The 23609-nt window shown below is 46.5% G+C and overlaps 1 protein-coding gene across 3 annotated transcripts in view; it reads right to left on the reverse strand.

Annotated features, from left to right (window-relative positions):
- LOC115120451 (anoctamin-5-like) overlaps window positions 1–23609 on the reverse strand; it is a 76601-nt gene that overhangs the window by 24654 nt on the left and 28338 nt on the right. For 2 of the 3 annotated variants that reach the window (XM_065022220.1, XM_065022219.1), the window contains exon 3: window positions 2296–2403. In XM_065022220.1, the coding sequence (XP_064878292.1) occupies window positions 2296–2403 (108 nt within the window). Of the gene's footprint in view, window positions 1–2295; window positions 2404–20320; window positions 20638–23609 lie in introns of those variants that run through there. The other variant, XM_065022221.1, reaches the window with a different exon arrangement.

Consider the following 23609-nt stretch of genomic DNA (forward strand, 5'->3'; position numbering starts at 1 on the left):
TACTCCCATTACCCCAACATGTCTCCCTACTCCCCATCCCATTACCCCAACATGTCTCCCTACTCCCCATCCCATTACCCCAACATGTCCCCTACTCCCATCCCATTACCCAACATGTCTCCCTACATCCCATTACCCCAACATGTCTCCCATTACCCCAACATGTCTCACTCTCCCATTCCCCAACATGTCCCCTACTCCCATTACCCAACATGTCTCCCAACATTCCCAACATGTCCTACTCCCCATCCCATTACCCCAACATGTCTCCCTACTCCCCATCCCATTACCCCAACATGTCCCCCTACTCCCCATCCCATTACCCCAACATGTCTCCCTCCCATTACCCCAACATGTCCCCATCCCATTACCCCAACATGTCCCCTACTCCCCATCCCATTACCCCAACATGTCCCCCTACTCCCCATCCCATTACCCCAACATGTCTCCCTACTCCCCATCCCATTACCCCAACATGTCTCCCTACTCCCCATCCCATTACCCCAACATGTCTCCCTACTCCCCATCCCATCCAACATGTCCCCCCTACTCCCCATTCCCCATCCCATTACCCCAACATGTCTCCCTACTCACCCATCCCATTACCCCAACATGTCCCCATCCCATTACTCCCCCATCCCATTACCCCAACATGTCTCCCTACTCCCATTACCCCAACATGTCTCCCTACTCCCATTACCCCATCATGTCTCCCTACTCCCCATCCCATTACCCCAACATGTCCCCCTACTCCCCATCCCATTACCCCAACATGTCTCCCAGTGGCCTCCATAATTATAAAATGAAGAAGTTTGGAACCACCTAAACTTTTCCTAGAGCAGGCTGCCCGGCCAAACTGAGCAATCAGAGGATAAGGGCCTTGGTCAGGGAGGTAACCAAGAACCCGATGGTCACTCTGACAGAGCTCTTTGCAGCACTCCACCAATCAGGCCTTTATGATAGAGTGGCCAGACAGTAGCCCCTCCTCAGTAAAAGGCACATGACAGCCTGCTTTATTTGCTAAAAAGGCACCCAAAGGACTCTCAGACCATGAGAAACAAGATTGAACCCTTTGGCCTGAATGCCAAGTGTCACGTCTGGAGGAAACCTGATACCATCCCTACGGTGAAGCATGGTGGTGGCAGCATCATGCTGTGGGGATGTTTTTCAGCGGCAGGGACTGGGAGACTAGTCAGGATCTAGGGAAAGATGAACGAAGCAAAGTACAGAGAGATCCTTGATGAAAACCTGCTCCAGAGCGCTCAGGATCTCAGACTGGGTCGAAGATTCACCTTCCAACAGGACAACGACCCTAAGTACACAGCCATGAGTGGCTTCGGGACAAGTCTCTGAATGTCCTTGAGTGGCTCAGCCAGAGCCCGGACTAGAACCCGGTCAAACATCGCTGGAGAGACCCTGAAAATAGCTGCGCAGCAACGCTCCCCATCCAACCTGACGGAGCTTGAGAGAATCTGCAGAGTAGAATGGGAGAAATTCCCCAAATACAGGTGTGCCAAGCTTGTAGCGTCAAACCCAAGAAGACTCTAGGCTGTAATCACTGCCAAAGGTGCTTCAACAAAGCACTAAGTAAAGTGTCTCAATACTAAATGTGATATTTCTGGGGTTTTTTTTTTATACATTTGCTAAAATTTCAAAAAAACATTTTTGCTTTTTCATTATGGGGCATTGTGTGTAGATTGATGAGGGAAAAAATACTATTCGATCAATTTTAGAATAAGGTTGTAATATAACAAAATCAAGGGGTCTGATTACTTTCCGAATGCACTGTATATCATTATACACCACTTTATCATGTGGACTTTGTGAAGCTTCACCTCAAAATGGCTACTTCTCCCACACAGCAAATAGTACTCACATATACTTAAATAACAAAGTTACCAAGGAAACTAAGGGTCAATTCAAGGCTAGCTCAAAGCAGGAGGCAGATGATAAGGACATTCCATTCCATGGGGCTCGGTCACTGGCTAGGAATGAGGAATTATAGGTACTGTAGCTTAGCTTAGCTTAAATGTTTCATCTTGTTTCAAGGTATTTGTGTCATGTAGCTTATTTCAGAAATATGAACACTATCAACAGTCAGTGCTTGCTATTATGAACAGCTAGGCAAGAGACATACCTAGCTGGTGCTGACAAGTGAGGTGAGTAAGTAAGGTGAGTCAAGTAAAGTGAGTCAATTACAATGAAACCCCTGCGATGACAATGCACTTGACAACTATTTGCAGTAGAAGGAAGTGTAGTTGATAGTGAGGTGTGTTTCTGAAGGTTGTATTTGACCTGTTTCCTCTCTCCGTCTCGGTCATCCACATAGGACAGGACGAAGTCAATCCTCCTCTTTCCATCCCGGAAGAACACAGAGTCCTTACTCTGCTGATGCTTGTCAACCTGGGAGGAGACAGACAACACACACACAGACAAACAGTCAACACCCCGTCAAAACACCGTCAACACACACCAATACACAGTCAACACACACCAATACACAGTCAACACACACCAATACACAATCAACACACACCAATACACAGTCAACACACAGTCAACACACAGTCAACCACAGTCAACCACAGTCAACACAGACCAATACACAGTCAACACACAAACACAGTCACCTGACATTCCCAGATATAGGGCCCGTTTCCCAGACATAGCTATTTATTCCAGTTCTAGGCTTAATCTATGTAAATGGAGTCTCTGTCTGGGAAAATGGTCCATGAAGTACACCACCACCACACAGGAAAGCCTTGGATGCCTTGAAATGCAAACAGCCTTCAGTTCACTCCAACTTCAAGGTTTGAGTATCTCTCTACACAGGCGTTTCAAGGTAGAACCATAGCTGAACACATTATTGGAAAAAGCCAGACCTCTGAACCGAGCACAGCAACACCACTGCAAATCAATACCGTCACTGTAACAAGATTACATGGAACCAAGATGAAGAATCACACACAGCATCACAGTATTACCGCCCCTGCAGAGCCGGAGCCGGATGATGAGGACATGCAAGGAGCAGGAGCAACGCAATTCAACCATGGCTGAAATGTTCTATGTTCCATTAAGCATTGAGCTTATCAGGAGGTCTGAATCTTGTTTTATCCACATTAGAACTGACCATGGTTTGGTTATTATCTTAATACACTGAGTCATGGTCTGGTTATTATCTTAATACACTGAGACATAGTCTGGTTATTATCTTAATGCACTGAGTCATAGTCTGGTTATTATCTTAATACACTGAGTCATAGTCTGGTTATTATCTTAATACACTGAGTCATAGTCTGGTTATTATCTTAATACACTGAGTCATGGTCTGGTTATTATCTTAATACACTGAGTCATGGTCTGGTCATTATTTTAATACATTTATTTTGGTCTGGCCATTATCTTAAAACATTGATTTTGGTCTGGCCATTATCTTATTACACTGAGTCATGGTTTGGTCATTATCTTAAAACATTTATTATTGGTCTGGTCATTATCTTAAAACATTTATTATTGGTCTGGTCATTATCTTAAAACATTGATTTTGGTCTGGCCATTATCTTAATACACTGAGTCATGGTTTGGTCATTATTTTAATACATTTATTATTGGTCTGGTCATTATCTTAAAACATTGATTTTGGTCTGGCCATTATCTTATTACACTGAGTCATGGTCTGGTCATTATCTTAATACACTGAGTCATGGTCTGGTTATTATCTTAATAAACTGAGTCATGGTTTGGTCATTATTTTAATAAACTGAGTCATGGTTTGGTCATTATCTTAATACACTGAGTCATGGTTTGGTCATTATCTTAATACACTGAGTCATGGTCTGGTTATTATCTTAATACACTGAGTCATAGTCTGGTTATTATCTTAATACACTGAGTCATAGTCTGGTTATTATCTTAATAAACTGAGTCATGGTTTGGTCATTATTTCAATACACTGAGTCATGGTTTGGTCATTATTTTAATACACTGAGTCATGGTTTGGTCATTATTTTTAATACACTGAGTCATGGCCTGGGTCTTCAGTAATCTCGGTTAACCCAAAAATAAAATCATACAGAATCTGTTTACGTAGTATGTCCACGAGAAGTTAGGTCTTGAAAGGTTGGGTCTTAGTCTGTCATGATTATAGGTTGGGCCTGTGTCTCAAGGACATCGGTCTTGACTCTATCTCTGGTTAGTAACAGATTACAGTAGCCTCTGTCCAAGACCGCACACAAAGCATTCCCACTGGGCACACCATGTCATTTCAACATGGATAATATTTGGTTGAGATTACAAACTCTAAGCCTAAAGTTAGTTGAATTTCCTATGCTTTGTCACTATGCTTTCAACCATCTTAAAAACAACAAAATTCCAATGGAAAAAATAGCATCTGATTGTTGGTTTTAGTTCACCGAAATGTCTATCACTGCTAGGGGTGTGCCGAGAATTCAGACAAAATGAGTATCGCATTGGATATGGGTACATTTTTTGGATACGCGTAAGATCCGAGTATATTTTGTAATTATCTGTGATCGTAAAAATAAATAAAAAAAAGAAGTTATTTTCGGGTGCCAGCAAGCATCTTTCTCACGTCAGTCAGTCCCAGAGTTTCTAAAGCGTACTTGTACTGTCTTTGAGTCAGTCACGTGCGAGGTTCTACGTGCACTAGATAACTTAACTGGCTAGTTTGCCTGTCTGTAAAGAGATGGGCGGGTTGTACGTTGATCCTGCCGCTCTGATTGGATAGAGTGAAGCTGTATTTCTCTGTCCACTCGCTTCATCATTTCGATCACTTTTCCTCGCGTGTTTTCAGTCTGATCATTCAGACTGCTGCTGCCTGCTAGTATGATAAATCACAAGGTGAGGGTTTGTTGTCAAGCGATCAATGTGCATAATATCTAACAAGTGGGGCAAAGGGTAGGGAAAACATATGAAACCTCTGACTGAGTGACAGCAAACTTCGCTGCCCGCTGCAAATTGAGGACACACAGACACAACACTCCGCACACGGCTCCTAATTAATCTGCAGCTTTTTTTTTTGCAGTGAGAACGTGAAACTGTCCATTTCTGGAAACGATTATGAATACTAGCATGGCCATGTCGGCACACCCCGAATCATTGCGCTTTCAACCATTTAAAAGCACAGCAAAGTTCGGGGAATACAATGAAAAATCGTGTTTATTTATATAAAAAATTGCCAACTGGGAACACACTGGTTGAAGGCATTTATAGTGACAGTAACCTCAAAATGCCGCCATGCACGTTAACTCATTTTATAGTCCCAACCTCTCGTTATGTGTTGGTCTGGGTCTCAAGGACTTCGGTCTTGATTAGAGGCCATGTGTAACTGGAGAGAGATCTCAATTAAATGTCAACAAGACAAGACTGACTACTGAGCAGTAAAAGAAAACAACAAAGTGAAGTTCCATGACTGGCTGGCTTTGCTACTGACTGATTGTTTCTGTTTCAAAATCCACAGTCTAGTTAGCATATCACTCAGAATGAAGCGAGGTACTGGGCATGGTAGACCAATAGCAACAGTCTAGTTAGCATATCACTCAGAATGAAGCGAGGTACTGGGCATGGTAGACCTATCTATATATTGGAACGTGCTGTAACTTTTTGTAAATCTAGCCTTGTCCCAGAACTGTTTGTGCTGTCTATCTGGAAAGACCGTTCCAATATATAGATCAGAGATCAGGCTGGCCTGATCACCGACGACAATGAGACAGCCTATAGGGAGGGAGGAGGTCAGAGACCTGGCAGTGCTGTGCCATGACAACAACCTCTCCCTCAATGATGAGACAGCCTATAGGGAGGAGGTCAGAGACCTGGTGGTACCAGAACAACAACCTCTCCCTCAACGATGAGACAGCCTATAGGAAGGAGGTCAGAGACCTGGCAGTGTGGTGCCAGGACAACAACCTCTCCCTCAACGATGAGACAGCCTATAGGGAGGAGGTCAGAGACCTGGCAGTGCTGTGCCAGGACAACAACCTCTCCCTCAACGATGAGACAGCCTATAGGGAGGAGGTCAGAGACCTGGCCGTGTGGTGCCAGGACAACAACCTCTCCCTCAACGATGAGACAGCCTATAGGGAGGAGGTCAGAGACCTGGCAGTGCTGTGCCAGGACAACAACCTCTCCCTCAACGATGAGACAGCCTATAGGGAGGAGGTCAGAGACCTGGCAGTGTGGTGCCAGGACAACAATCTCTCCCTCAACGATGAGACAGCCTATAGGAAGGAGGTCAGAGACCTGGCAGTGCTGTGCCATGACAACAACCTCTCCCTCAACGATGAGACAGCCTATAGGGAGGAGGTCAGAGACCTGGCCGTGTGGTGCCAGGACAACAACCTCTCCCTCAACGATGAGACAGCCTATAGGAAGGAGGTCAGAGACCTGGCAGTGTGGTGCCAGGACAACAACCTCTCCCTCAACGATGAGACAGCCTATAGGGAGGAGGTCAGAGACCTGGCAGTGCTGTGCCAGGACAACAACCTCTCCCTCAACGATGAGACAGCCTATAGGGAGGAGGTCAGAGACCTGGCAGTGTGGTGCCAGGACAACAATCTCTCCCTCAACGATGAGACAGCCTATAGGAAGGAGGTCAGAGACCTGGCAGTGCTGTGCCATGACAACAACCTCTCCCTCAACGATGAGACAGCCTATAGGGAGGAGGTCAGAGACCTGGCAGTGTGGTGCCAGGACAACAACCTTTCCCTCACCGTCAGCAAGACAAAGGAGCTGATCGTGGACTACCGGAAACAGAGGGCCTAGCACGCCCCGTTCACATTGACGGGGCTGTAGTGGAGTGGGTTGAGAGCTTCAAGTTCCTCGGTGTCCAGATCACTAAGGAACTATCATGGTCCAAATACACCAAGATAGTCGTGAAGACGGCACGACAACACCTTTTCCCCCTCAGGAGACTGAAAATATTTGGCATGGGTCCTCAGATCTTCCTTAAAGTCCTACAGCTGCACAATTGAGAACATCTTGAATGGCTGCATCACCGCTTGGTATGGCAACTGCTCGGGCATCCAACCACAAGGCGCTACAGAGGGTAGTGCGTACATCATTGGGGCCGAGTTCTCTACGACCCAGGACCTCTATACCAGGCGGTGTCAGAGGAAGGCCATGAAAATAGTCAAAGACGTCAGCCACCCAAGTCATAGACTGTTCTCTCTGCTACCGCACGGCAAGCATAGCAATGTACCAAGTCTGGAATCAACAGGACCCTGAACAGCTTCTACCCCTAAGCCATAAGACTGCTAAATAAAATCTAATCAAATCAAAGTTTATTTGTCACGGTCGCCAAATACAACAGGTAATACCTTACAGTGAAATGCTTACTTACAGGCTCTAACCAGCAGTGCAAAAAAGGTATTAGGTGAACAATAGGTAGGTAAAGAAATAAAAACAACAGTAAAAAGACAGTGAAAAATAACAGTAGACAGGCTATATACAGTAGAGACGCTACATACAGTAGAGAGGCTTTATACAGTAGAGAGGCTATATACAGTAGAGAGGCTATATACAGTAGAGAGGTTATATACAGTAGAGGCTATATACAGTGTAGAGGCTATATACAGTAGAGAGGCTATATACAGTAGAGAGGCTATATACAGTAGAGAGGCTTTATACAGTAGAGAGGCTATATACAGTAGAGAGGCTATATACAGTAGAGAGGCTATATACAGTAGAGAGGCTTTATACAGTAGAGAGGCTATATACAGTAGAGAGGCTATATACAGTAGAGAGGTTATATACAGTAGAGGCTATATACAGTGTAGAGGCTATATACAGTAGAGCGGCTATATACAGTAGAGGCTACATACAGTAGAGGCTACATACAGTAGAGAGGCTACATACAGTAGAGAGGCTACATACAGTAGAGAGGCTATATACAGTAGAGAGGCTACATACAGTAGATGCTATATACAGTAGAGAGGCTATATACAGTAGAGGCTATATACAGTAGAGGCTATATACAGTAGAGGCTATATACAGTAGAGAGGTTATATACAGTAGAGAGACTATATACAGTAGAGAGGCTATATACAGTAGAGAGGCTATATACATTAGAGAGGCTATATACAGTAGAGAGGTTATATACAGTAGAGAGGCTATATACAGTAGAGAGGCTATATACAGTAGAGAGGCTACATACAGTAGAGAGGCTACATACAGTAGAGGCTATATACAGTAGAGAGGCTATATACAGTAGAGAGGCTATATACAGTAGAGAGGCTACATACAGTAGAGGCTATATACAGTAGAGGCTACATACAGTAGAGAGGCTATATACAGTAGAGAGGCTACATACAGTAGAGGCTATATACAGTAGAGAGGCTACATACAGTAGAGGCTATATACAGTAGAGAGGCTATATACAGTAGAGAGGCTATATACAGTAGAGAGGCTATATACAGTAGAGAGGCTATATACAGTAGAGAGGCTATATACAGTAGAGAGGCTATATACAGTAGAGAGGCTATATACAGTAGAGGCTATATACAGTAGAGAGGCTACATACAGTAGAGGCTATATACAGTAGAGAGGCTATATACAGTAGAGAGGCTATATACAGTAGAGAGGCTACATACAGTAGAGAGGCTATATACAGTAGAGAGGCTACATACAGTAGAGAGGCTATATACAGTAGAGAGGCTATATACAGTAGAGAGGCTATATACAGTAGAGAGGCTATATACAGTAGAGAGGCTATATACAGTAGAGAGGCTATATACAGTAGAGAGGCTATATACAGTAGAGAGGCTATATACAGTAGAGAGGCTATATACAGTAGAGAGGCTACATACAGTAGAGAGGCTATATACAGTAGAGAGGCTATATACAGTAGAGGCTATATACAGTAGAGAGGCTACATACAGACAGTTAGTCAGGCTATTGAGGTATTATGTACATGTAGCTATATACAGACAGTTAGAGGCTATTACAGTATGTACATGTAGATATATACAGACACCTGTTAGTCAGGCTATTATACAGTAGAGAGGCTATATACAGACAGTTAGTCAGGCTGATTGAGGTAGTATGTACAGCGAGGCTATATACAGACAGACCGGTTAGAGGCTATTAGGTAGTATGTACATGGCTATATACAGACACCTGTTAGTCAGGCTGATTAGGTAGTATGTACATGAGATATATATACACCGGTTAGTCAGGCTGATTGAGGTAGTATGTACATGTAGATATATACAGACACCGGTTAGTCAGGCTGATTGAGGCTAGTATGTACATGTAGAGGTTAAAGTGAGAGTAGCAGTAGAGTAAAAGAGGGGTTGGTGGGAGGACTACATGCAGGTAGCCCGGCTACATACAGGAGCACTGGAGGCTGCCCAATTGATACATGTACATGAATGTATAGTTAAAGTGACTATGCATATGATAAACAGTAGCAGCAGTGTAAAAGAGGGGTTGGTGGGTGGTGGGACACAATGCAGGTAGCCCGGTTAGCCAATGTGCAGGGGCACTGGTTGGTTGGCCCAATTGAGGTAGTATGTACATGAATGTATAGTTAAAGTGACTATGCATATATGATAAACAGAGAGTAGCAGTAGTGTAAAAGAGGGGTTGGTGGGTGGTGGGACACAATGCAGGTACAGTAGCCAAGCAGGGGCACTATATACATTAGAGATGTTCTGAATGTATAGTTAAAGAGAGCATATATGATAAACAGAGAGTAGCAGTAGTGCTATAAACAGGGGTTGGTGGGAGGCGGAACACAATGCAGTAGACACAAGGCTACATAGTATGTACAGTAGAGGCCCGGTTAGCCAATGTGCAGGGGCTACATACAGTAGTATGTACATGAATGTATAGTTAAAGTGACTATGCATATATGATAAACAGAGAGTAGCAGTAGTGTAAAAGAGGGGTTGGTGGGTGGCGGAACACAATGCAGATAGCCCGGTTAGCCAATGTGCAGGGGCACTGGAGGCTACATACAGTAGATGAATGTATATACAGTGACTATGCATATAGATAAACAGAGAGTAGCAGTAGTGTAAAAGAGGGGAGAGGCACACAATGCAGATAGTCCAGGTAACCATTTGATTACCTGTTCAGAGAGGCTTGGGGTAAAAACTGTTGAGAAGCCTTTGTAATAGACTTGGCAGAGCTTTGCTATATGCGGTAGTAGAGAGATACAGTCTCTGACTGGGGTGGCTGGGGTCATGTGTAGAGGTCCTGGATGGCAGGCAGCTTTGCCCCAGTGATGTACGGGAGGCTACACACTACCTTCTGAGTGCCTATACAGTCGGAGGCTGAGATTGCTACATACAGTGATGCAACCAGTCAGATACTATACAGTAGCAGCTGGAACCTATTGAGGTCTGAGAAGGCTGCCAAATCTTTTCAGTTTCCTGGGGGAAAGAGGCTTTGCCGTGCCCTTTTCACAAGTGTGTTTGGACCATTCTAGTTTGTTGGTGATGTGGACAGAGAACTTGGCTCTATATACAGTCGATGAGAATGGGCTACATACTAGAGGCTATATACAGTAGTCCAGAGAGGCTATATACAGTCTTGGTTACGCTGAGGGAGGCTGTTATACAGTAGAGCCAGGTCTCTGACCATACAGTAGAGGCTATCTCTGACCTCCTCCCAGTTGAGGGAGAGGTTGTTGTCCTGGCACCACCCGGCCAGGTCTCTGACCTCCTCCCTAGAGGCTGTATACAGTTGAGGAGAGGCTGTTATACAGCACCAGCCAGGCTGACCTACAGTATAGGCTGTATATACAGTGGGAGGGAGAGGCTACCTGGCACAGTAGAGGCTATATACAGTATAGAGGCTACATACGTTGAGGAGAGGCTATATGTCCAGTACCAGAGGCTATACCTACTCCCTAGAGGGCTACATACAGTGAGGGAGAGGCTATATGGCAGTAGCCAGGTCTCTGACCTGCTCCCTAGAGAGGCTATATACAGTAGGAGAGGCTGTATACACCCGGCGAGGCTACATACAGACACTCCCTATAGGTTAGTCAGGCTGATTGAGGTAGTATGTCATGGCACCTACATACAGACTGACCGGTTAGTCAGGCTGATTGAGGTAGTATGTGTCATGTAGCTACCACCCGGCCAGACACCGGTTAGTCGATTGAGGGAGAGGTTGTTGCTGACCCGGCCAGGTCTTGACCTCCTCCCTATAGGCTGTCTGTACATGTAGCTACATACAGACACCGGTTAGTCAGGCTGATTGAGGTAGTATGTACATGGCTACATACAGACCAGGTTAGTCAGGCTGATTGAGGGAGTATGTACATGTAGCTACATACAGACACCTGTTAGTCAGGCTGATTGTTGAGGTAGGTTGTATGTACATGGCACCACCCGGCCATACAGACACCTCCCCTTAGTCAGGCTGATTGAGGTTGTTGTATGTACATGTAGCTATATACAGACACCTCCTTAGTCAGGCTGTTGTTGTCCTGGCACCACCCGGCCAGGTCTCTGACCTGGCACCACCCCTATAGGCTGATTGTCTCGTAGTATGTACATGTTGTCCTACCATACAGACAGGTCTCTGACCTCCTAGTCAGGCTGATTGTCGGTAGTATGTACATGTAGCTGGCACCATACAGACAGGTCTCTGACCTCCCTTAGTCAGGCTGATTGTCGTTGAGGGAGAGGTTGTTGTCCTGGCACACACCAGGTCTCTGACCTCCTCAGGCTGCTGATTGAGGGAGTAGGTTACATGTCCTGGCTACACCCGGACAGGTCTTGACCTCCTCAGGCTGATTGTCGTTGAGGGAGAGGTTGTGTCATGGCTACACCCGGCCAGGTCTCTGACCTGTTAGTGAGGCTGATTGAGGAGAGGTTGTTGTCCTGGCACCACCCAGACACTCTGACCTTAGTAGGCTGGCTGATTGAGGAGAGGTACATGTCCTGGCTACCATACAGCCAGGTCCTGACCTCCTAGTCAGGCTGATTGAGGAGAGGTTGTATGTACATGGTAGCCACCCGGCCAGGTCTCTGACCTCCCTCCCTTAGGCAGTCTGATTGAGGGAGAGGTTGTTGTCCTGGCACCACCCAGACACCTGACCTCCTTAGTCAGGCTGATTGAGGTAGTAGGGACAGGTTGTTGTCCTGGCACCACCCAGCCAGGTCTCTGACCTCCTCCCTACAGGCTGTTAGTCTCTGACCTCCTCCCTATAGGCTGCTGATTGAGGGAGAGGTTGTTGTCCTGGCACCACCCGGCCAGGTCTCTGACCTCCTCCCTATAGGCAGGCTGATTGAGGAGAGGTTGTTGTCCTGGCACCAGCCAGGTATACAGACCTCCTGTTAGGCTGTCAGGCTGATTGAGGGAGAGGTATGTTGTCCTGGCACCACCCGGCCAGACTGACCTCCTTAGGCTGTCTCAGGCTGATTGAGGGAGAGGTTGTGTCCTGGCACCACCCGGCCAGACACTCTGACCTGCTCCCTATAGGCTGTCTGATTGAGGAGAGGTTGTTGTCCTGGCTACAGGTCTCTGACCTCCTCCCTATAGGTCGTTGAGGGAGAACCTGAGGGAGAGGTTGTCCTGGCACCACCCGGCCAGGTCTCTGATTGGCTGTAGTATGTGACAGAGGTTGTTGTCCTGGCACCAGACAGGTCTCTGACCTCCTCAGGCTGATTGTCGTTGAGGGAGAGGTACATGTCCTGGCACCACCCGGACAGGTCCTGTTAGTCAGGCTGATTGAGGGAGAGGTTGTTGTCCTGGCACCATGCCAGGATATGATTAAGGCTGTCTCGTCGTTGAGGAGCAGTTGTTGTCCTGGCAAAAGCCAGGTCTCTGGTTAGGTGGGTGAGGGAGAGGTTGGACACAATGCAGATAGCCCGGTTGACCTCCTCCCAAGGCTGTGCAGGGGCACTGGTTGTCCTGGCCCAATTGAGGCTGTATGTCGTTGATGGAGAGGTTGTTGTCCTGACTATGCAGGTCTCTGATAAGGCAGAGAGTAGCAGCAGTGTAAAGGGAGAGGTTGTTGTCCTGGCACCACAATGCCAGGTCCAGGTAACCATTTGATTACCTGTTCAGGAGAGGTCTTATGGCTTGGGGGTAAAAACTGTTGAGAAGCCTTTGTTGAGGGAAGGTTGTAGACTTGGCACTCCAGGTCTCTGACCTGCTCCCATGCGGTAGTAGAGAGGTTGTTGTCCTGGAACAGTCTCTGACTGCTCCCTATAGGGGTGGCTGGGGTCTTGTGTAGAGGTTGGTCCTGGATGGCAGGCAGCTTTGCCCCAGTGATGTCGTTGAGGGAGGGTTGTTGTCCTGGCACCACCCGGCCAGGTCTCTGACCTCCTCTGTAGTGCCTTGCGGTCGTTGAGGCTGAGTTGTTGTCCTGGCACCAGACAGGTGATGCATACCAGTCGTTGAGGATACTATCGATGTTGCAGCTGTAGAACCTTTTGAGGATCTGAGAACCCATGCCAAATCTTTTCAGTTTCCTGGGGGAAATAGGCTTTGTCCTGGTGCCAGGTCTCTTTCTATAGGCAACTGTCTTGGTGTGTTTGGACCATTCTGAGTTTGTTGGTGATGTGGAGGGAGAGGGTTGTCCTGCACCACCCGGCCAGGTCTCAACCTGCTCCACTGCAGCCCCGTCGATGAGAATGGGTGCATGCCAGGTCTCTGACCTCCTCCCTTTTCCTGTAGGTTGTTGTCCCACAATCACCTCTCCTTAGTCTTGGTTACGCTGAGGGATAGGTTGTTGTCCTGGCACCACCCGGCCAGGTTGTCTCTCTGACCTCCTCCCTATAGGCTGTCTCGTCGTTGAGGGAGAGGTTGTTGTCTCCTGGCACCACCCGGCCAGGTCTCTGACCTCCTCCCTATAGGCTGTCTCGTCGTTGAGGGAGAGGTTGTTGTCCTGGCACCACCCGGCCAGGTCTCTGACCTCCTCCCTATAGGCTGTCTCGTCGTTGAGGGAGAGGTTGTTGTCCTGGCACCACCCGGCCAGGTCTCTGACCTCCTCCCTATAGGCTGTCTCGTCGTTGAGGGAGAGGTTGTTGTCCTGGCACCACCCGGCCAGGTCTCTGACCTCCTCCCTATAGGCTGTCTCGTCGTTGAGGGAGAGGTTGTTGTCCTGGCACCACCCGGCCAGGTCTCTGACCTGCTCCCTATAGGCTGTCTCGTCGTTGAGGGAGAGGTTGTTGTCCTGGCACCACCCGGCCAGGTCTCTGACCTCCTCCCTATAGGCTGTCTCGTCGTTGAGGGAGAGGTTGTTGTCCTGGCACCACCCGGCCAGGTCTCTGACCTGCTCCCTATAGGCTGTCTCGTCGTTGAGGGAGAGGTTGTTGTCCTGGCACCACCCGGCCAGGTCTCTGACCTCCTCCCTATAGGCTGTCTCGTCGTTGAGGGAGAGGTTGTTGTCCTGGCACCACCCGGCCAGGTCTCTGACCTCCTCCCTATAGGCTGTCTCGTCGTTGAGGGAGAGGTTGTTGTCCTGGCACCACCCGGCCAGGTCTCTGACCTGCTCCCTATAGGCTGTCTCGTCGTTGAGGGAGAGGTTGTTGTCCTGGCACCACCCGGCCAGGTCTCTGACCTCCTCCCTATAGGCTGTCTCGTCGTTGAGGGAGAGGTTGTTGTCCTGGCACCACCCGGCCAGGTCTCTGACCTCCTCCCTATAGGCTGTCTCGTCGTTGAGGGAGAGGTTGTTGTCCTGGCACCACCCGGCCAGGTCTCTGACCTCCTCCCTATAGGCTGTCTCGTCGTTGAGGGAGAGGTTGTTGTCCTGGCACCACCCGGCCAGGTCTCTGACCTCCTCCCTATAGGCTGTCTCGTCGTTGAGGGAGAGGTTGTTGTCCTGGCACCACCCGGCCAGGTCTCTGACCTCCTCCCTATAGGCTGTCTCGTCGTTGAGGGAGAGGTTGTTGTCCTGGCACCACCCGGCCAGGTCTCTGACCTCCTCCCTATAGGCTGTCTCGTCGTTGAGGGAGAGGTTGTTGTCCTGGCACCACCCGGCCAGGTCTCTGACCTGCTCCCTATAGGCTGTCTCGTCGTTGAGGGAGAGGTTGTTGTCCTGGCACCACCCGGCCAGGTCTCTGACCTCCTCCCTATAGGCTGTCTCGTCGTTGAGGGAGAGGGTTGTTGTCCTGGCACCACCCGGCCAGGTCTCTGACCTCCTCCCTATAGGCTGTCTCGTCGTTGAGGGAGAGGTTGTTGTCCTGGCACCACCCGGCCAGGTCTCTGACCTCCTCCCTATAGGCTGTCTCGTCGTTGAGGGAGAGGTTGTTGTCCTGGCACCACCCGGCCAGGTCTCTGACCTCCTCCCTATAGGCTGTCTCGTCGTTGAGGGTTGTTGTCCTGGCACCACCCGGCCAGGTTGTCTCTGCACCACCCGGCCAGGTCTCTCTGAGGTTGTTGTCCTGGCACCACCCGGCCAGGTCTCTGACCTCCCTATAGGCTGTCTCGTCGTTGAGGGAGAGGTTGTTGTCCTGGCACCACCCGGCCAGGTCTCTGACCTCCTCCCTATAGGCTGTCTCGTCGTTGAGGGAGAGGTTGTTGTCCTGGCACCACCCGGCCAGGTCTCTGACCTCCTCCCTATAGGCTGTCTCGTCGTTGAGGGAGAGGTTGTTGTCCTGGCACCACCCGGCCAGGTCTCTGACCTCCTCCCTATAGGCTGTCTCGTCGTTGAGGGAGAGGTTGTTGTCCTGGCACCACCCGGCCAGGTCTCTGACCTCCTCCCTATAGGCTGTCTCGTCGTTGAGGGAGAGGTTGTTGTCCTGGCACCACCCGGCCAGGTCTCTGACCTGCTCCCTATAGGCTGTCTCGTCGTTGAGGGAGAGGTTGTTGTCCTGGCACCACCCGGCCAGGTCTCTGACCTGCTCCCTATAGGCTGTCTCGACCCCTCCCCTATAGGCTGTCTCGTTGAGGGAGAGGTTGTTGTCCTGGCACCACCCGGTCCAGGTCTCTGACCTGCTCCCTATAGGCTGTCTCGTCGTTGAGGGAGAGGTTGTTGTCCTGGCACCACCCGGCCAGGTCTCTGACCTCCTCCCTATAGGCTGTCTCGTCGTTGAGGGAGAGGTTGTTGTCCTGGCACCACCCGGCCAGGTCTCTGACCTCCTCCCTATAGGCTGTCTCGTCGTTGAGGGAGAGGTTGTTGTCCTGGCACCACCCGGCCAGGTCTCTGACCTCCTCCCTATAGGCTGTCTCGTCGTTGAGGGAGAGGTTGTTGTCCTGGCACCACCCGGCCAGGTCTCTGACCTGCTCCCTATAGGCTGTCTCGTCGTTGAGGGAGAGGTTGTTGTCCTGGCACCACCCGGCCAGGTCTCTGACCTCCTCCCTATAGGCTGTCTCGTCGTTGTCGGTGATCAGGCCTACCACTGTATTTTTTAACATTTTTATAATATGTTTATTATTTTCCAATAAAAAATAAAATAAAAAAGACAGCAATACAAACAATGACATTCATTGTACTGTTGAATGGGGTGGCCAATTTAGAAGACAAAACAAAACTCACATACACAAAATAAAACAAAATCCTATTAGGTGGTACATGTATAAGAAGACAGCATATAGTCATTACAAGCAGTGTAGTTAAGCCAAAAATAAATATTGAGTGGAGTACAGCACAGATTACCACTGTTGGGTCATCTGCAAACTTAATGATGGTGTGGAAGTCGTGCCTGGCCATGCAGTCGTGGGTGAACAGGGAGTACAGGAGGGGACTGAGTATGCACCCCTGAGGGGCTCCATTGCTGAAGATCAGCGTGGCAGATGTGTTGCCACCTGGAGGCGTCCTGTCAGGAAGTCCAGGATCCAGTTGCAGAGGGAGGTGTTTAGTCCCAGAGTCCTTAGCTTAGTAATGAGCTTTGAGGGAACTATGGTGTTGAACGCTGAGCTGTAGTCAATGAATAGCATTCTCACGTAGGTGTTTCAATGGTCCAGGTGGGAAAGGGCAGTGTGGAGTGTGATTGATATTGCATCATCTGTGGATCTGTTGTGGCGGCATGCCCGGAGCACACGTCCTGGTAATCCGTCTGGCCTGCAGCCTTGTGAATGTTGACCTGTTTAAAGGTCTTACTCATGTCGGCTACAGAGAGCGTGATCACACAGTCCTCCGGAACAGCTGATGCTCTCATGCATGCCTCAGTGTTGCTTGCCTCGAAGCGAGCATAGAAGTGATTTAGCTCGTCTGGTAGGCCCGTGTCACTGGGCAGCTTGCGGCTGTGCTTCCCTTTGTAGTCTGTAATAGTTTGCAAGCCCTGCCACATAAGACGAGCGGCTGAGACGGTGTAGTATGATTCAATCTTAGCCCTGTATTGACGTTTTGCCTGTTTGATGGTTCGTCGGAGGGCATAGCAGGATTTCTTATAAGCTTCCGGGTTAGAGTCCCGCACCTTGAAAGCGGCAGCTCTACCCTTTAGCTCAGTGCGAATGTTGCCTGTAGCCCATGGCTTCTGGTTGGGGTATGTACGTACAGTCACTGTGGGGACGACGTCCTCGATGCACTTATTGATGAAGCCATTGACTGATGTGGTGTACTTCTCAATGCCATCGGAGGAATCCCGGAACATATTCCAGTCTGTGCTAGCAAAACACTCCATTTAGCACGATATGTTACATTTGGTATGAAGACCAGGTTGCATATATGGATAAATTCACAATTTTTATGGGGCGAGATTGGTTGGCTTAACAGGGTAGAATGAGGTACGCAAATAAATATTGTAATTTTAATCAATAATCATAAAACAGTCCTGTAGTTTAGCATCTGCTTCATCTGACCACTTTTTTTATTGACAGAGAGCTTTTATTCACTGGTGCTTCCTGCTTTAATTTGAGCTTGTAAGCAGGAATCAGGAGGATATAATTGTGGTCGGATTTACCAAATGGAGGGCGAGGGAGAGCTTTGTAAACTTCTCTCTGTGTGTGGAGTACAGGTGATCTATAATTGTTTTTCCTCTGGTTGCCCATTTAACATTTAACATGTTGATAGAAATTAGGTAGAACTGATTTAAGTTTCCCTGCATTAAAGTCTCCGGCCACTAGGAGTGCCTCCTCTGGGTGAGCGGTTATCCTTTTGCCTGTCTAGTTGTTATGTTGTAGCTGCGTCTCTTCCTCTTGCCAACAACTGTGATGTTGGTCTTGTTATTTTGACTCATCACATACGCTGCTATTACTGTTTATTGTCTATCTTGTTGCCTAGTTACTATTTCCCTACCTATTGTGAGCTCAAAAAGTATTGGGAAGGTGACACATTTTTTGTTGTTTTGGCTCTGCACTTTGGACTTGAAATGATACATTCACTATGAGGTTAAAGTGCAAACGGTCAGCTTTAATTTACACAGACTACCTGTATTGACCCTTTTTGCACTAACCTTTCTTTGACAAATTTGTATTTATTTTATTTCACGTTTATTTAACCAGGTAGGCCAGTTGAGAACAAGTTCTCAATTACAACCCGTGACCTGGCCAAGATAAAGCAAAGCAGTGCGACACAAAACAACAACACAGAGTTACACATGAACAAACGTCAATAACACAAAAGAAAAGAAACATATAAAGATCTATGTACAATGCAAATGTAGAAGAGTAGGGAGGTAAAGAAATAAATAGGCCCTAGAGGTGAAAATAATTACAATTTAGCATTAATACTGGAGTGATGGATGTGCAGATGATGATGTGCAAGTAGAGATACTGGGGAGCAAAAGAGCAAGAGGATAAATAACAATATGGGGATGAGGTAGTCGGGTGTGCTATTTACAGATGGGCTGTGTCCAGGTAAGCTGCTCTGACGCATCACATACGCTGCTGCTACTGTTTACCTTCTTTATTCCTAGTTACATATCTCACGGTTAGTCCACACCCGTTGTTTACCAAGCATGTTGATGAATAACATTTGATTTGATCTCTACAGATGTATTGTTGTTTTTTAGAAACCGGAGCAGTTTTTTTTTTGTTGGAACACTGTCATGGGACAAATGAACCACCGCAATGGGTTAGTGGCCGACCCAGTAAAGCCTGCAGCTCTTCTCATTCATTTTAAATGCATGATTGGGATTCTTACTTCACCCGTCACCCCCCCCCAACCCCCATATCCCTTGTAACGCACCAGGGCCTATGTACTTTCCACTGTCTGACACACACACACACACACACACACACACACACACACACACACACACACACACACACACACACACACACACACACACACACACACACACACACACACACACACACACACACACACACACACACACAGGAAGCCATGTTGAGAAAGAGACCTGTTCCCTGTTCATTGCTGCTACAGCTGTTCATACACCTATAAATAACTAACTGCACCCCGCATATTCTAGAACCGGCCTAGCTGACATTGCTAAAGTAGCTGTCTGGACCATAGCTGCTCTTAGAATTAACACAACATAAAACACTGGGCGTAGTCGTCCCCCCAACACACTAGGTCCAGTCCCACTCTCTGTACCCCCTTACCCCTAAAAAAAAATTGACAGGACTCTAACTGCAGTAGTATTAGCACAACATAACAACAAGACAGGACTCTAGCTGCAGTAGAATGATCACAACAAAACAACTAGACAGGATTAGCTGCAGTAGAATGATCACAACATTTTTAAAAAACTAGACAGGATTAGCGGCAGTAGAATGATCACAACATTTTAAAAAACTAGACAGGACTCTAGCTGCAGTAGAATTAGCACAACATAAAAACTAGACCGGATTAGCTGCAGTAGAATGATTACAACATAAACAACTAGACAGGATTAGCTCCCGTAGAATGATCACAACATAACAACTAGACAGGACTCTAGCTGCAGAGAGAATGATCACAACAAAACAACTAGACAGGACTCTAGCTGCAGAGAGAATGATCACAACATAACAACTAGACAGGACTCTAGCTGCAGAGAGAATGATCACAACATAACAACTAGACAGGACTCTAGCTGCAGAGAGAATGATCACAACAAAACAACTAGACACGACTCTAGCTGTAGTACAATGATCACAACATAAAAACAAGACAGGATTACCTGTAGTAGACTGATCACAACATAACAACTAGACAGGACTCTAGCTACAGTAGACTGATCACAACATAACAACTAGACAGGACTCTAGCTACAGTAGACTGATCACAACAAAAACTAAACAGGATTAGCTGCAGTAGAATGATCACAACATAAAAACTATACAGGACTCTAGCTGCAGTAAAACAATCACGACAAGCACTATAGGCATAGCAGTCCCCACACCCTAGACCTCTCACAAACCTCTCACAAACCTCTCACAAACACATTGTTCTGTCCTGTTTGACCAGTAGCTACGAAGGGGGAGGGCGTGTTCGAATAGAAGAGCACTTTACCTCCTCTTCCATGGCCCTCTCTCCGAATAGTATGTCTGCCAAGCATCAGCTGTGACTCCCGCTATGTCTGCAATGAGCTGAAAGGCAGCAGGGCCTTTTACACAGCCAGAGTGGTTGCTTCTTCCCCGGGTGCACGGACGGACGGACGAGCCCCTAACTCACTTATTTCCTCTCTCTACTCCCTCTCTCCTTTACTCCCTCGTTCACAGTGGGGAGAGGGGCTTCGTCCAGTCCAGTTGCAGCCCAGGACAAGCCCACACTCGCTCAGACATCCAGAGGAAAGAGGGATGAGAGAGCAGAGGAGAGAGAGAGAGCCAGTGAGAGGAGAGATAGAGAGAGAGAGAGAGCCAGTGAGAGGAGAGAGAGAGAGAGAGAGAGAGAGAGAGAGAGAGAGAGAGCAGAGGAGGGGGAGAGCGAGAGAGAGAGAGAGGAGAGAGAGCAGAGAAGGGAGAGAGAGGGGGAGAGCGAGAGAGACACAGAGAGAGAGAGAGCCAGTGAGAGGAGAGAGAGAGAGAGAGAGAGAGCAGAGAAGGGAGAGAGAGGGGGAGAGCGAGAGAGACCGAGGAGGCTCCTAGATGACGTCAGCATATCAGCAGCAGAGCCTCCTGTCTGCCAGTAACCCACTAATGTAATGGTTGAGTTCCTGCCAGACTACAATTGTAGACACGTGTCAGATCTTACAATGGCTGGATAGGTATTTAACATATCAGCTAACCACAACATACGGTGCATTCAGAAAGTATTAAGACCCCTTCACCTTTTTCCACATTTTGTTACGTTACATCCTTATTCTAAAATTGACTAAATACATGTTTTTCCTCATCAGTATACTCTCAATACTCCATAGTGAAAAAACTAAAATACCTTATTTACATAAGTATTCAGACCCTTTGCTATGAGACTCGCTAATTGAGCTCAGGTGCATCCCGTTTCCATTTATCATCCTTGAGATGTTTCTACAACTTGATTGGAGTCCACCTGTGGTAAATTCAATTGATTGGACATGATTTGGAAAGGCACACAACTGTCTATATAAGGTCTCACAGTTGACGGTGCATGTCAGAGCAGAAACCAGGCCTGTCTATAGAAGGTCTCACAGGTGACGGTGCATGTCAGAGCCTAAACCAAGCCTGTCTATAGAAGGTCCCACGGTTGACGATGCATGTCAGAGCAATGTGCTGATGCCGCACTGCACAGTCGATGAAGTGGCATATGCAATCATTGTCTGATACAGTGCAACACAAGTCGACCAATAAACAGCTCTTTGTTTCAACACCAGGGGAGAACACCAGGAAGTGATGTCATAACAGGGGCAGAATGTAGCTAAGACGTCAGGGAGCATCTTAATGTAGAGAATGAAGAGAATACTGAACTGTGAGAGTATAGAGGTATGAAAAATGCATTGCGACTTCTCTGATTTCCTCAATGCATGTAAAAAAAAAAAAAAAAATCTATACATGAAACATCCGTTCACTTCATTCGCCTGATGATAGAAAGCAGAGGATCCCGACAGGGCATCAAAACAGAAAGCCATTTTGTTTTCTTGGAGAGAAAAAAACTCGTTGAGCACTGCAAAATAACCTAGAGGTCCTAGAACTCACTGACAACTCTGTCTGACAACGTTCAGAGATACATGTTGCTGACAAAGCAATTCAAGGAGCCTATATCCGACACTATAGTACACAATGAACACAAACACTATGGCTATTCATCGTTCAACCAAATCAATACAAAAACAAACTTTAAGACCTGAAAACAACACCAGAGAACAAAGTACAGACAGCCGTAGCATCAGACTGATGTTTCTGTTATTGACTGGGTCATGTGTCATGTAATCTACAGATGAACCCTGAGGAGAGTCAACAAACCATACACTCGTGAGGAAACCAATGTGTTCCCTATATTCACGTTTCCCTTGGCCCTAACCCTTCAATGTTTACAGATCTGTAAGGTGGAAATCAATATGGTACAGACAAAAAGGTTCTATCCAGAACAAAAGAGGCGTCTTCGGGTGTCCACATAGGAGAATCTTTTGAAGAACCCTTTTTGGTTCCAGGTAGAACCCGTTCCAGAGTTTTCACACACATGGTACCCAAATGAGTTCTACCCGGAACCAAAAATATATTATACTGTCCTGTATATAGACTTCACCATGTTGTAAATATATTATAATGTATATAGACTTCACCATGTTGTAAATATATTATATACTGTATATAGACTTCACCATGTTGTAAATATAATATATTATACTGTATATAGACTTCACCATGTTGTAAATATATTATACTGTATATAGGCTTCACCATGTTGTAAATATATTATACTGTATATAGACTTCACCATGTTGTAAATATATTATACTGTCCTGTATATAGACTTCACCATGTTGTAAATATATTATACTGTATATAGACTTCACCATGTTGTAAATATATTATACTGTCCTGTATATAGGCTTCACCATGTTGTAAATATATTATACTGTATATAGACTTCACCATGTTGTAAATATATTATACTGTCCTGTATATAGGCTTCACCATGTTGTAAATATATTATACTGTATATAGACTTCACCATGTTGTAAATATATTATACTGTCCTGTATATAGACTTCACCATGTTGTAAATATATTATACTGTATATAGACTTCACCATGTTGTAAATATATTATACTGTATATAGACTTCACCATGTTGTAAATATATTATACTGTCCTGTATATAGACTTCACCATGTTGTAAATATATTATACTGTCCTGTATATAGGCTTCACCATGTTGTAAATATATTATACTGTATATAGACTTCACCATGTTGTAAATATAATATATTATACTGTATATAGACTTCACCATGTTGTAAATATATTATACTGTCCTGTATATAGACTTCACCATGTTGTAAATATATTATACTGTATATAGACTTCACCATGTTGTAAATATATTATACTGTCCTGTATATAGACTTCACCATGTTGTAAATATATTATACTGTATATAGGCTTCACCATGTTGTAAATATATTATACTGTATATAGACTTCACCATGTTGTAAATATATTATACTGTCCTGTATATAGACTTCACCATGTTGTACATATATTATACTGTATATAGACTTCACCATGTTCTACATATATCCTATTTAATTCAGATGTCGACCATGGGTCTATGCCAACACGCCCTGACTGTGGAGGGGAGGGTTGCAGTGTACAGAACATACATAGGGATTCCATATGTGTAATCTATAATTACTGGAAATGAGAGAGAGAGAGAGTTG

The sequence above is a fragment of the Oncorhynchus nerka genome, linkage group LG9a (assembly GCF_034236695.1).
Source record: "Oncorhynchus nerka isolate Pitt River linkage group LG9a, Oner_Uvic_2.0, whole genome shotgun sequence".
Taxonomy (NCBI): Eukaryota; Metazoa; Chordata; class Actinopteri; order Salmoniformes; family Salmonidae; genus Oncorhynchus; species Oncorhynchus nerka.